Below are 14,393 nucleotides of genomic sequence, written 5' to 3'. Positions count from 1 at the left end.
GTGGAGAAAAATACAACTTTTTAAAAATCTTATGAATAATTTTTGACATAAGAAGATGCTCATTATATATCACTGTTAAGTGAAAAAAGTTTAAAAAATACAAGAGTGCCATAATATCAATTTTCTCCACAGCATCGAAAGACCAGAAGGGTGTATGTATAAAAAGTAAGTTGTAATTATTTCTAGTGGTGAGAATAATGTTAATGTTTGTCTTACTCATTTGCATTTCTAATTTCCTAAAAATAATGCATTATTTTTGCAAAAAGAAAGCCTCATTTTTCAAGATCCATCATTGACCCTACAGGAAATAATGCAACAAGTGCATTTATTTTGAAATTGTTTAAACCAAGCCTTCATCTCCACCAACCCTTGGGTGGGGCACTGAGAATTCTCTATCAGTAATGCGTTCATAGTTTCCAAGGAAATTATGGGAGTAAACTGAGGCTTTCTACATGCATGGAGAGGTGAGCACTGGAGTGAGTGGTCTAATTCTCATGTTCATTTATGCCAAAACTCTCCCCTGAGAGGGTGCATTTATGTCCCTGTGTTTCTTTTCCAGAGCCAAAGATGTTTATCTTGCTCTATGTTACAAGTTTTGCCATTTGTGCCAGTGGACAGCCTCGAGGTAATCAGTTCAAAGGAGAGAGCTACTCCCCAAGATATATCTGTAGCATTCCTGGCTTACCTGGACCTCCAGGACCCCCTGGAGCAAATGGTTCCCCTGGGCCCCATGGTCGGATCGGCCTTCCAGGACGAGATGGTAGAGACGGCAGGAAAGGAGAGAAAGGTGAAAAGGGAGCTGCAGGTAATGAGTGATCAAGTTCCCTAAACTCCCCATGTCTATGCTCAGTGGGGAGTCTGCTTGGGATTCTCTCTCCCTCTCCCTCTGCCCCTCCTCCCCTTTGTTCACTCTCTCCTTATCTCTCTCCCTCTAAAATAAATAAATCTTTAAAAATAAATAAACATCCCACATTCACTCCCACCTTAAACTACTTCCTTTCTTGCCTTTTCTAATGACAATTGCTCCTGAAATCTCTTCTCTACTTCGCCTTCCTTAATCATGATTTATTGAGCCCTTACTATGCTTTAGATACTGCTCTAAATTCTTCACCTGCAACCTTATTTTACTATAATGACATCTCTTCTAGTTATCCTGTTGTACAGATGAGAACACAGAGCAATAGCATGGTTAAATTAATTACTGAAGATGGAAATTCATTGCCAGTGACCAGCAGAGCTGGATTCAAACACTGATGCCCATGACCACAGGGCTATTGCAGCTAGCAGGCAATGTCTGGATGTGCAAGGGCATGGATGGATAGCAGACAGATGGACAAGGAAGGGAAATGAACAGACGAAGCAGAGGCAGGCATCCCAAGAACCAAAAGCACACGTCACCTTGCTTGCACTAATAACCTGAGCAAAGTTATATAAAGGACTTCTAGATTTTATTTTTCACAGATGAAATGACAATGGTACCATATAGTCCACCTTTCCTAGCTCACCTCTTTCCCACCTGTCCTGTAACAGCTAAAAATTAGATTCTTACCACTCTTCATGGTGACACGATTGCCCCCTATGACTTCAGTAATTTTTACTTTTTTCCCCACAAATAAGTGGGCCCAGAAAGATTGCCAGATTCTGCAATCCTTCAGAGTAAACCGAATTCAAATTATAGAGAAGCTTTGTTAACTTTAAAAGAGGAAGTGATTTGGCATCAATCTTTGAAAACAAGTTTCTGAGCGTAAAGGCTGGGACAAAAGATAGGAAGAGAAAAGTCAATCTGTTATAAGAAACATATCTCTATCTAGTAATTGCACCTGATTTACTGGCATTCCTTGAAACAGTAACAATATATATGCAAGTTACTGGATAATGATTCATTTCTCAATTTGTCATGCAGAAAATACTTGGGAAATCAGTAGCTACCAAATGTGTATGAATATTGTTCAATATTAGATAAAAAAAAAACCTTTAGGTAAAGGTTCAATATCAGATAAAGAACCTTTAATTTGAAGCTTATGTCTTATCTATGGTAACACCTATGAATACAACTTACTGCTGTGTCATGATCATGAATAGCCTTGAAATCCTGTAATAACACAAGGAACAGAGTTACATACAGCCAACTCTTTTAGTTTACTCTGTCTGGAAGCAATAATGTAGTACTCACACAAGCAGGCATAGGAGTCCTTCAGATTTAGGCTCAAACCTTGGCTCCTTCAATTACTAATTTAGCATCCTCAGGCAAATAACTGCTTTGAGCCTCAGTTCCCTCATTTGTAAATTGGGAGTATTAAGGATGATTGTGATGTTTAAGCACAATAATACATGTACAACACTTGTTAGAACAGCTGCTGTGTGGTAAGCACTCAGGAAATGTTAGCTGTCATTACATATCGCACAGTGCTCTGTGAACATGAGTCATAGCTATGTACTTGAATATCCAAAGTCATGTAATAAACTAGAAATGAGTGATGTATTTCATGAGTATCATTGAAAAATAGGGGTGATGGGCATTAAGAAGGGCATGTAATGTGATGAGCACTGGATGTTGGCAAATTGAATTTAAATAAAAAATTAAAATTAAAAAAATTAAAAATTAAAACAAGTAAAAATAAGTATGTAGATATACATTCAGATTACATTGAATGTTCATAATTGCTACAATTTTAATCATACAAAGCCAGCTACACCCTCATATTCATTTATCCACCCATGCATTATTCTTCAATAAGCTTCTTGTGTACCTATTGCTATCTGGTGTTATTCTGGACCAGTATTTCTCAGCTTCCACCCTAATGACATTTTGGGCCAAATAATTAGTTGCTGTGGGATGGCTATCTTCTGTATTGCAGGACATTCAACAGCATCCCACTAGATGCCAGTGGCACCCCCACCACCCATGACAACAAAAATCTCCCAGACATTGCCAACCATCCCTTGGTGGTAGTGTAAAGTTGCCCCTGGTTGATATTACTGTTCTGGACAATGAGAACACAAACATGAATAAGGCATTGCCCTTGCCTTGATAAACAATCATGCGGGTCTGGGAAGCCAATATAGAAACATATAATTACCATATTCATCATCATCATCATAGCCATTTATTAAGAACTTATTGTTTCAGAAATTTTACATTTAGTACTTAATGTCCACATAACCCTGTTAGAAATCAATACAATAAGCAATAATAATAATGATGTTACAGTGAAAACATTGAGATTCAAAAATAAAATCACTTTCCCAACCTGAGATTACTTAAATCCAATATACACAAATACACATATAAAGTGCTTAAACAGATAAGAAAGGTAGGAACACCTTTGTGATCAATGAAAAACATATCCCATTTATGAACAACAGTAACAGAGACCTGGGGCTTTGGGGATAAGCTTTTAATGCAGCTGGAACTGGACACAACACGGCTAGGAATGCTTGGTTCTTCTGTCCCCTTTAATGACACCACAAATGTCTTCTAATTCACCTACTGTTGGTAAACATCCCCATTATATACATCCAACCAAGTGCAAGCAGAATCAAGAATTTTTTGTCCAACTTCTCTACCTTAAATTACAAGTACAGAACTTCTTATACCAAATTAGGAATTTTCTGTTAAAAATATGTGTCTTCCTTACTGGTCTATTGCAATTACTCTTGTAACATCATATCACCATTTAATTTAATCTGAATGCATCCCTATAGATATCTTCAAATAATACTAGAACCACCCCATGAAACAGATCGATCATATGGTTTTAGATATTCATGAACTTAGCTATGACCCATATATTCAGATCATGGTATAGTTGGTAGTTACAGCTAACTTGAGAGGGGAACAGGTGTCATTCATGTCAATGTCCCACTCAGCCCCTAGTATAGTGCCTAGCAGGTAGTGAATGGTCAATCAATATTACATGGTTTAGATATATGTATGTATACACATAAATATGTGGATAATGCATGAATGGATGGATGGATGGATGGATGGATGGATGGGTGGATGGATGGATGGAAGAAAGAAATAGCACTGAGGAAGAAAGCTTTGTAAGCTCATTTCAAGGAGGACTAAAAAGAAATCCTTTCTCTCCAAACATCACTACCTAGCATAGACTAATCACTACTCCATAATTCTCTCTACCCAAGCATATGTCTAACTGAATAGGAAGAAGGAGAGTGATGTATCCCTTCTTTCCATTATTCATTAATTGGCCCTTAGCACGGGTACAAATCCTTCATGCAAACAGGAAGAATTACTTCAAGTTATTACAGCTAATCCTGATTATCTAATTCAATAACCATAGAAAATCCAAATACTGAGATTGTAAAGACCTTTACATGGCTAGCACTGTAAAGTGCTAATCTTAATATCTATGGTTTTGTCCCAAAGAATTTTCAGTAGAATGAGACCTTAAGCAACTTAGTCCAACACTTTCATTTCAAGGACTGAGAAAATATAGTCAGAGAGAACTTATTCAAATTCACCTGACTAACCCATGGATGAACTAAGGATTTATCCCAAGTCTGTTGAACCACTGTTTACTGCTTTTCCTGCTAGGTTTGGAGTGGACTTAAATCCGATTCTTCATATTACAAATGGAGCATTTGAACACAGACAAGAAGTGACTTGCCCAAAGTCATAGAGGCAGGAGGATTGGAGAACCTAATGAAATTTAATAGTCAAAATTGTTTCTGATGACAAAAGTTTTTTAATTAATACATCTAAGGTCACTCATGGAGACAACAAAAGTTAAGCTCCTGTTGAAAATAAAAATAACAATTTATAAGTTGTGGTCCTTGATTCACAAATAAATTCAACAGTAAAATAATATTCATATTTTATTTCTACTGAAAAGAAGCAATATTGAAAGATCAGACTCTTATGGCCTCATTTCAAGACATAAATACCAGAGTATATTCTGGCTGGGACCAGTGGAATTTCAACTTCACAACAAAAGCCATCTAGAGCTTGAGGAGATGTCCTCACATCAGTTATGAGATCCCAGTCACTGATCCCAGTCACCAAAAAAGGGTTTTGTTAATAGACTCTTCTGTGCATCATAAATTGTTAAACAGCTTATTTCCAAAATTATCAAAACAAAATACTGGATGTTTTAAGGCTAAGGCATTGATTCTCCTCAAATTAACATTATCTAGAACATTTGCTAAATTTGTCAAATAACTGAAAAATAATTAAGCTCATACATTGATATATGTGTAACATTCAAATGTTACCAGAGCACTATCAAGATAAAAAAGCTTAGCTTAATAAAATTTCCAGAGAACAAATACATAGTTAAGAGTGAAACTACAGAGTAGACCAATAATATATTTCCATTGACTACAAAAGTAAATCATAGGGTAGCCCCGGTGGCCCAGCGGTTTAGCATCGCCTTCGGCCAGGAGTGTGATCCTGGAGACCAGGGATTGAGTCCCACATCGGGCTCCCTGCATGGAGCCTGCTTCTCCCTCTGCCTGTGTCTCTGCCTCTTTCTCTCTCTGTGTCTCTCATGAATAAATAAATGAAATCTTTTTAAAAAATAGTACATCATAAATTACCAATAATTTGGATACTTTTTGAGGGTATATCATTATACAAGTATTATTTATGGAATGAATTTAACCATAAAAATTAAATGACATTTTTATGCTATTAGTCATTGTATGTGTGTGTGTATATATATATGTATATGCATATATGTACACACACAACTATATATATATATATATATATAATTAAATATTGCTTATCCCTTTCAACCAATGATCATAATTTCTCTGCTTTTAGCCTATGGTTGATCTGTAGTTATAAAGATTTGGACAAACAGAAAATATTTCACTGTGGTGATTTTGAATTTGTTGAAATCCTTTCACAGATATTATGTCTTTTCTATATATAAGGAGACCCAGAGAAATTAAGGGACTTGCCTAAAATGATACAACCATTTAGCTGCAGAGCCAAACAGAATTTAGGATTCTTGATTCCAGCCCCAAAGGTAAGAGGCACTTTGATGAAGGGGAAGCATCATTACACTAGGACTTGGATTCCAGTCCTAGCCTTGCTACAGAAGCGAGTTTCTTCACCATTCTGGGATTCAGTTTTCTCCTCCCAAAAAGAGCTACTGCATAGTGGTAGCCATCACTGTTGTTTGTTTATCATGGCATATTGAGCCCTCACTATGTGCCAGGTGTACTTTACAATGTACACTCTAGCTTCCCCCCCAGGGGGATGTTCAGGCTCCAGAGTCAGGTAGGCATGTGTTCAGGTCACAGCTCCATCACTTACTAGCTCTGTTACCTTGAGCAATCTAACTTATCTGTGGCTCAGTCTCCCCATCTGCAATGGAAGCAATAATAATTTCCTAATCCATAAAGTTCTTGCAAGACCTAAAGAAGACAATGCCTGTGAATAAAGTGCTATACCTGGTACACAGTAAATGTTGAATAAATATGAGCTAATCAAGTTTTCATCAATTCTTGTACTATAAATACTGATAGAAATAGGATGGGGCATGAGACAATATAGCCTCTAAGGATTGATCTGGTTCTATCTGCCCCCTTAACTCCGCTCTGGGGAATAGTATCATTATGCTCATCAAATTTATCCTGGAGTGACAAATATTGTATGTGACTGATTTCATTGCAGATGATCCATCATCAAAATAGCATTTAAATGATTTCTCACATACTCAGGAAAACTAACCTGAAATTCTGATGAAAATTTTCTATTTCCGTTTTAATGCATCAGTGATTTTTTTTAAAGATGCATTAGTATTTAGTAGTGTACTGTTGAAAATTGTTTGGAGAGACACATTTAGGGTGTACTGACACTATGTGGGACATGCTGTTTGTGACTGTATATTTGGAGGAATCATTAATTTAAACCATACTCTTTTTATAGGTTTGAGAGGTAAGACTGGACCGTTGGGCCTTGCTGGAGAGAAAGGTGACCAAGGAGAGACTGGAAAGAAAGGACCTGTGGGACCAGAGGGAGAAAAGGGGGAAGTAGGTCCAGTTGGACCTCCTGGAGCAAAGGGGGACAGAGGAGAGCAAGGAGACCCAGGGCCGCCTGGAATTTGTAGATGTGGAAGCATCATGCTCAAATCTGCCTTTTCTGTTGGCATCACAACCAGCTACCCAGAAGAAAGGCTACCAATTATATTTAACAAGGTCCTCTTTAATGAGGGAGAGCACTACAACCCTGCGACTGGGAAGTTCATCTGTGCCTTCCCAGGGATCTATTACTTTTCTTATGATATCACATTGGCGAATAAGCATCTGGCAATCGGGCTGGTACACAATGGGCAGTACCGGATAAAGACCTTTGATGCCAACACGGGGAACCATGATGTGGCTTCGGGGTCCACGGTCATCTATCTACAGCCAGAAGACGAGGTCTGGCTGGAGATCTTCTTCACTGACCAGAATGGCCTCTTCTCAGACCCAGGTTGGGCAGACAGCTTGTTCTCCGGATTTCTCTTATATGTTGACACAGATTATCTAGATTCCATATCAGAAGATGATGAGCTGTGATCGGGACCGATATCCTGAATGTTCTGAGATTCCTGTGGCCGACACTTTGATTTAATCTGGGGCCCTAGAAGGTGGAGCAAGCAGAAATGAGATCCAAAGAGACTCCCACTCAGATTCCAAAGCACTTACAGAGAATTCTAACAGAATCTATTAAAACAAGATGAACCACCAAATGGTTGAAACCACACCAAAATGAATTCTATAAAACAATAATCCCAGATAAGAATCCTCTCCAAAACAATGTTCATAAATATTTAAACAAATTAAAGACAATGTTAACAAATTTTCTATTAAACTCCCAGAGTAATAAAATCAGCTGGCAATGATATTGTCTCATTAAATCTTCATAAAATTACATTTTTGCTTGCTATTTAAGAGAATCATAACACCCTAGAAAAAGTCTCTAACAATTCTCAAAGTCAAAAACTAAAGGTAAGAGATACTGAATAATTTGAGGCAAGCTAGAGTGAAGTGATAACTTACTTTGTTTTATTATTTGTTCCTTCACATTCATATATGTATTCATTCAACAACTCTTTAGTAAGCCTGTGTGACCCAGACACTGTGGTACTGGGACAGATTTAAAATGAGTTAAGACAAAATCTCTACCTCACACACGCTGGTGTGTGATGAGCATACTGTCACAATTCAGTGAGATGAACACCTGACAAACAGTCTGACTCAAAGCTGGATGCACATGGGACCTGCTCTTCCTGGAGACGAGGGCCAGAGAAGGTTCCATACACGGAAAAATGCTAAGCATGCTAAGTTGTGTTTGTGTAGGAGGGGAGGGATACAAAGAAAACATGAATTCAGTGGCTCCACTCACCCCATCTCATCCTCAAAACACCCCTGGTATTTGCCTTCGGAAAAGGGTGTTAGAAAACTCAAAGATAGAGGGGCCCGGGAGAGGTATCGGAAATGAAGAGAAACAAGTTACTGAGATCAGCCAGGAGGTTATTCTCCTAAGCCTTTAGCTTACAGTTTCCCAAGACAATTATTACTCCTCTTAGCTTGCGTACAAATGACAGGACCACATTGTCAGGAGGCATTTTTTCTCATGGATTTCCAGGGTATTGAATTCAAGTAAAGTGAAGCATAGGCCTACTGATTTATAGTAAACTGATGGGAGTGAACAGGAAGAGGAGGGAGAGACAGACCAGACGTGTGAGCAAATAATAGGCCCTTCCAAGCCTCACGGTTCCTGCAGTCCCACCGTCTCTTGGGGTGGGCATCTTGTTCCCCACAGCAACACAGTTCCTCACTGTTCCATCTCAGTCATGATTCTCTTTAATCTGCTACTCCCTAGTCATAGGATTCCCTTACTCCCTTCCTTTTAGTGGCTCCTAATCCTCCTTCCATGTGTTCTGTCTTGGCTCACTCATTTAATAGACATTTTAAATGCCTCCTATGCGTGAGTCACCACAGAGTTCTGTGAAGGTGGAGGAACACTGAGGTGAGTACGGCACAGCCCCTGCCACCAAATTTCTAAAGATATGAGAAAAGAAATGACACACATGCACATATACAAAATACCAAGAGTTCTAGAAATGAGCAGGCTAAAATATGTGAAGTGCTAAACTGAACATAGAGACAAATGCTCTGAAAGAACTGCTGAGGGAAGCAGGCTTACTCTCAAATTGAAGGGTGAGAGAGGAGGCTTGGGAAGTCTTCTCTGCCTCCTGGGCCTTCCAGGTAGGTGAGATGTAAAGTGGCTAAAGTGAGGACAGAGGTAATAATGGGGACAAAGCATGAAAGTAAGAACAAGGACCCAGAAAAGCCTCGAATGCCAGCCTGACAAATGTGGACTTCATTTACAAGGAACCATGGAGCCCCTGTGTGCTCCAGAGCTGGATCTGCCATGATCAGAGGTGACATTTATAGTGATCACACAGCAGTGTGTGAGGGCAATGCTTGCTTCTCTCATCAGCAGACCTATCTCCCATCATCTTCTGCCTGCCATGCTTTGCCCACTTGCTGCTCTCCTTCTGACTCAGGACATAAGTCTGGAAGGCCAAGAGCAATGAAAGTAGAAAAGAAGAGAAAACAAAGGTGGTTGGAGATAGTCACCTGCTTCTAGATAACAGCTGAGCCTGGAAGGCCAGGCTACAAAGTGCAACAAAGAGCCAACAGCAGAAGCTCACCTGGGGAACATGATAATATGGGCCCTTTGAAGACAATGGGATTTGCTGGAGAAACTGGAAATGGAGGAATTATTGCAGACAGTCATGACCACAAGATTATTGTGTAATTTAAATTTTTTTCTGATCATGATCCATTAATACATTCAGTTTGTGGACATTGTTTACCTATCTTTTAAATGTTTCTTTCATGACAAAGCCTATTTTGAGTAGCTTTTTTGTGCTTCTACAACTGGTTCTAGGCCCAAAGATGAATTTTTATTTTGAAATATCTGGTGGGATTGTGATGGGTACCAGAGAGCTAAAATGGGAAAGGAAAGATTATTTTGATATTAAAGGGATAAACTCCTTAAGCAAATGTAGGTGTCTTTTGTTCCTTGAAAAAGAAATGACAGATACCATTTATCCACATTTATGAGTATTTGTGTAAAAAAAATAGAAGACTAATTTTGGTTTAAATAATTCTAAGTCTCATTCCAATCATTCTTTGTAAGGGCTTACTTGTAATGAATATGCATTAAGAGAGATTTATTAACTATATAACATCTTGTTCCAGAAGGATTTAGAGTCACTTGCAAAGACAGACAAACAGAAAGAATGCATTTGTCAGAATCAGGTGAGAATAAAAGAGCAAAGCAAATTTTTAAAAAGTGACACCAACACAAAACTGTGTAGATAAACATGTGTGTGCCTTGGAGCACACTTTTGGGACACGTGTGTTTCCTTGTACCTGTGCACTCCTGGGTCCTTCATCATTGTGAATGATGTTGTTGGCAGTGATAAAAAAGAAAGGTTTTATAAACTCCGAATATACTTCTTCTCTGCCACTATGTGAAAAAAAGATCATGGACATAAAAATATTTCAGAAATTGGCTAACATGTTGTTTGATACCTTCCTCTCTCTTGCTTTCTATAGCTCCACTTCCAGCAAAAACATCCATACCCAGCCTATCACCAAAGCCAAACCTAAGGGACATTGTAGACATTGTTCTTCACCTCCCCACTGAATAATTTTGTTCAGTATAAAATTCTTAATGGTTCTAGCTCTTACACGTACAGTTCTGAGTCATCACACCTTTCCATCCTCAGTGCCAAGATTTCGTTCCTATACTGATCGTTACTTCCCTAGACAAGTAAAATCTTTCCAAATGACTCTCTGCCTCCAGCTGCAACCCTCCAGTCCATCTTCCACAAATACAAATCTGATTTACAGCTTAAAGGCCAGCGATGGCCCCCCAAACCCTGCAGTATGAAAGAGGCCTTGAACTTTTGGGGGCTTTGCTATCTGGTATTCATTCCATATCCTTTTTCTGGTATTCATATCTAACTTTTCTTCTGAAGGACCACCCTCTTTTACATGCTAAGTCTTTGAGCTTCTAAACAGAATGGACTCTTGTACTATGTAAATCACTGGGCTGAACAATCAGAACATAGCATTCCACTCACCAAAATTATAGGTCCTGGTGACTAAAATACTGAGACTTTACTGGGACTCTATAGGAGAGAATCTCATTCTCTCCCATTAGACTTGAGCCTGTGATCCTCTACGAGCCATCTTACCATCACTGAGCATAATACCATTTGAAATGGAGCCACATACACATAGGGACAGAGATCCATGCAGTAGGGACACATACAGTGGGGACAGAGATAAAGAGAGTCACCATTCGAACACTAGATATGCCTGCACCCAGTATTCCTCTGGACTTTTCAGTTATGATAGTCATTCCATGCCATTTTTATCAAGCTTTTTGGGGTGAGTTTTCAACCACTTGCAAAAGATATCCTAGGGGCATCTGGGTGGCTCAATGATTGAGCGTCTGCCTTGGCTTAGGTCATGATCACAGGGTCCTGGCATTGAGTCTGGCATTGGGCTCCCTGCAGGGAGCCTGCTTCTCTCTCTGCCTGTGTCTCTGCCTCTCTTTGTGTCTGTCATGAATAAATAAATAAAATCTTTTTTAAAAAATGATATCCTATCTCATATTAATACAGACACCCTTTAGCAAGGCACATTAGGCCCTTGGGAATCCAACCTCTGTCTACTTTTATAGTCATAGCATATAATCCAAGCAAATGGAAGATACTTGCAGCTCTAGGATGCCTTATTTTCATGTGCCTCAGGGCCTTAACACATGCTATTTCATTTGCTCCTCATGTCATTATTTTCTTCTTTGCCTGCTTAGCTCACTTTTCAAGACCCAGCTAGAAAGCTACTTCCTTTTCTCTAATATTCCTCTTCCCCTGTATTCAAGGGGAATCAAAAGTGACCTCACACATCTCCCTTATGATCTGGGAATGAGTACAGAGTCACAATAGCCACAGTGAACATGTGGCACTATTTTAAATGCTTTATGTGTATTAGCTCACTTGGTCCTCATGGCAATTACTCTATTTTACAGATGAGGAAACTGAGAGACAGAAAAGATAAGAAACACGTTAACAAAATAGGGCCACAAAGACCCAGACAGTTGGGCACCAGAGTCCACTCTTAATCATCGTGCAGGGTCCTTCTCCTATTACACGCTCATTCTACAGCTGTGCATCATTGCACTGCCCATATATTTCCTTTATTTTTCAGATTTTATTTATTATTTATTTATTTATTTATTTATTTATTTATTTATTTATTTATTTCAGAGAGACAGAGAGAGTGAGTGTGAGCAAGTGGAGGAGCAGAAGGGGAAGGAAAAAATACCAAGCCGACTCCGTGCTGAGCACAAAGCCTGACACAGGGCTCAATCCCACGACCCTGAGATCATGACCTGAGCTTAAATCAAGTATCAGACCTTAGCTGACTGAGCTCCCAGGTGCCCCTGCACTACCCATATATTTCTACATTTGGCTATCTATTCATCTTTAATACTCAAGGGCTGTACGCAGTGCTGTTCTTAATATGTGCTCAATAAAAAGAAACATGGTGAATTGATCAATGCCAAGTTCTTTTTAGCCTCAATTTTTACATGTGTTTCACAGACCAATTATTGCACTGTGGGGAAAGTGCCCCGTTCCTCCATCCTCTTCCTTTAATGCTTATAAACATCATTTTCCTCCTATTTCAGCTAAGCCCATCACAATCAGGACTGGCTCCTGCATGATCAAAATATGCCGTGTGGCTTGACCAGGCAGCTCTGCAAACTCTAGGGAGACAAAGCTACACTCACCTCCCTTTCTCTGCACAAGAAACAAAGACTGGCCCTGGGACAGGTGCCAAGTCTATGGGTCTGGTTTAATTCTGCCAAGGAGAACTCAAGCAATCTTTTACATCATACCACCATGTTTATCATTATGCTGAGAAAAATTAGGCAGTCTGAACTCCTCTCCATTTTCCTCAAAAGACAGTCCCTGTACTTAGGATAGTTAGGACACACACACACACACACACACACACACACACGCACACACATTCTTGTCCCGATTAACCCTGATAGAAGCCAGGAGCAAGCAGGACTACACTGTGCACAGGCCTGGTGTGTCCCTGAGTGTGGTTGGTACTCAAGCCTAAGACACCTCAAATATTTTGGGTAACTGAAGAGTCCCATGGAGAAAAAAAAATTAAAGAACACACACGCATAAAATCTTCAATGAGTAGTGTTTAAATGCTGTACCAGGGTTTCCAGAAACACACTGATGTTTCTTTTCCTTTTTTTTCTACCACAGGGTTTCTCAGCCTCAGCAATATTGACATCTTGAACCAGATCATTCTTTGTTCTGTGGCTTGGGTCAATCCTGTGAATAGTAGGATGCATAGCAGCAGCCCCGGCCTCTACCCAGTAGGTGCCAGTAGCACCCCCTCCCGTCAGGGCAATCAGCCCTATCTACAGACACTACCACTACCAGATGTTCCCTGAGGGGCAAAATGGTCCCCAGCAGACAACCATTTCTGTACAATCTGGTCATGGTGACAGAGTCTGCTCAGTCCCCACAATCTACCTTTTTGCCAACAGCCATTTTTCAGCTGATCTTTTCTTTTAACGGACATAAGCAACCTGGCTGGTCACCTTTCAAGGAAGATATTTTTTTCCCCTTTCAAGGGATCCCCTAGTTGAAGAGTAACCTGTCCTCAAAGGCACACGAAAAGCAGCAAGAAGCTGTGCCCTCATCCCGGTTCCTTCTTGCTGTGGCCAAAATATTTCTTTTGCGTTTTGTCTAAGATACAAAAATCACAAAGTCTCCAATTTCTGAGAATGTGTGCCAAGAAAATAATTATTAATGTGGGCAAAGGTTTAATTACAGAGAAAGCCTTGCAGCAAAGTTTGTAATATGGAACACTGGGAAATAGCCTAAGTGATAATAGAATATTGATTAAATGAGCTGTGATACATTCATCCAACAGAATATATGGAGTGTCATTAAAGTGGTGAGGATAGAAATGCGTAGCCCCATAAGATCTTCATGAAGTACAAACAGAACAAAGTGGATCACTGAGAAGTGTTTCAGTAATTATGATACTTTTAAAGTATGTTTGCATATGTTCATAGAAAAAAATGGATGAAAATGAATGATTAATGGGCATTTTTAAGTTTCCACTCTTTTGATCTTTATTTTCATTTTATAATAAACATATTTTACATAAAATGTTTTTATATAAGCTCTTGGACAGTCAGGATAGTTGCACACTATCATGCTCCCAAAGGATTGCAGAGAAAAGTCTAAGGAGAAATAGAAAAAAAAAAAAAAAAAACTAAACTAAAATTGTAGGTTAAGTGTGAAACAACATCA

The 14,393-nt window shown here is 39.2% G+C and overlaps 1 protein-coding gene across 7 annotated transcripts in view; it reads left to right on the top strand.

The window, feature by feature from the left end:
- The window catches only part of C1QTNF7 (C1q and TNF related 7), a 106,914-nt gene extending 96,397 nt beyond the window's left edge, over positions 1 to 10,517 (top strand). For all 7 annotated transcript variants that reach the window (XM_041751242.1, XM_041751236.1, XM_041751239.1 and 4 more), the window contains 2 exons: positions 560 to 805; positions 6,902 to 10,517. In XM_041751242.1, the coding sequence (XP_041607176.1) occupies positions 568 to 805; positions 6,902 to 7,533 (870 nt within the window). In that variant the 5' untranslated portion in view covers positions 560 to 567 and the 3' untranslated portion in view covers positions 7,534 to 10,517. The remainder of the gene's footprint in view (positions 1 to 559; positions 806 to 6,901) is intronic.
- The last annotated feature ends 3,876 nt before the right edge of the window (positions 10,518 to 14,393 follow it).

The sequence above is a fragment of the Vulpes lagopus genome, chromosome 4 (genome assembly GCF_018345385.1).
Source record: "Vulpes lagopus strain Blue_001 chromosome 4, ASM1834538v1, whole genome shotgun sequence".
NCBI classification, from domain to species: domain Eukaryota; kingdom Metazoa; phylum Chordata; class Mammalia; order Carnivora; family Canidae; genus Vulpes; species Vulpes lagopus.
This window is presented reverse-complemented; position numbering and strand designations above follow the sequence as displayed.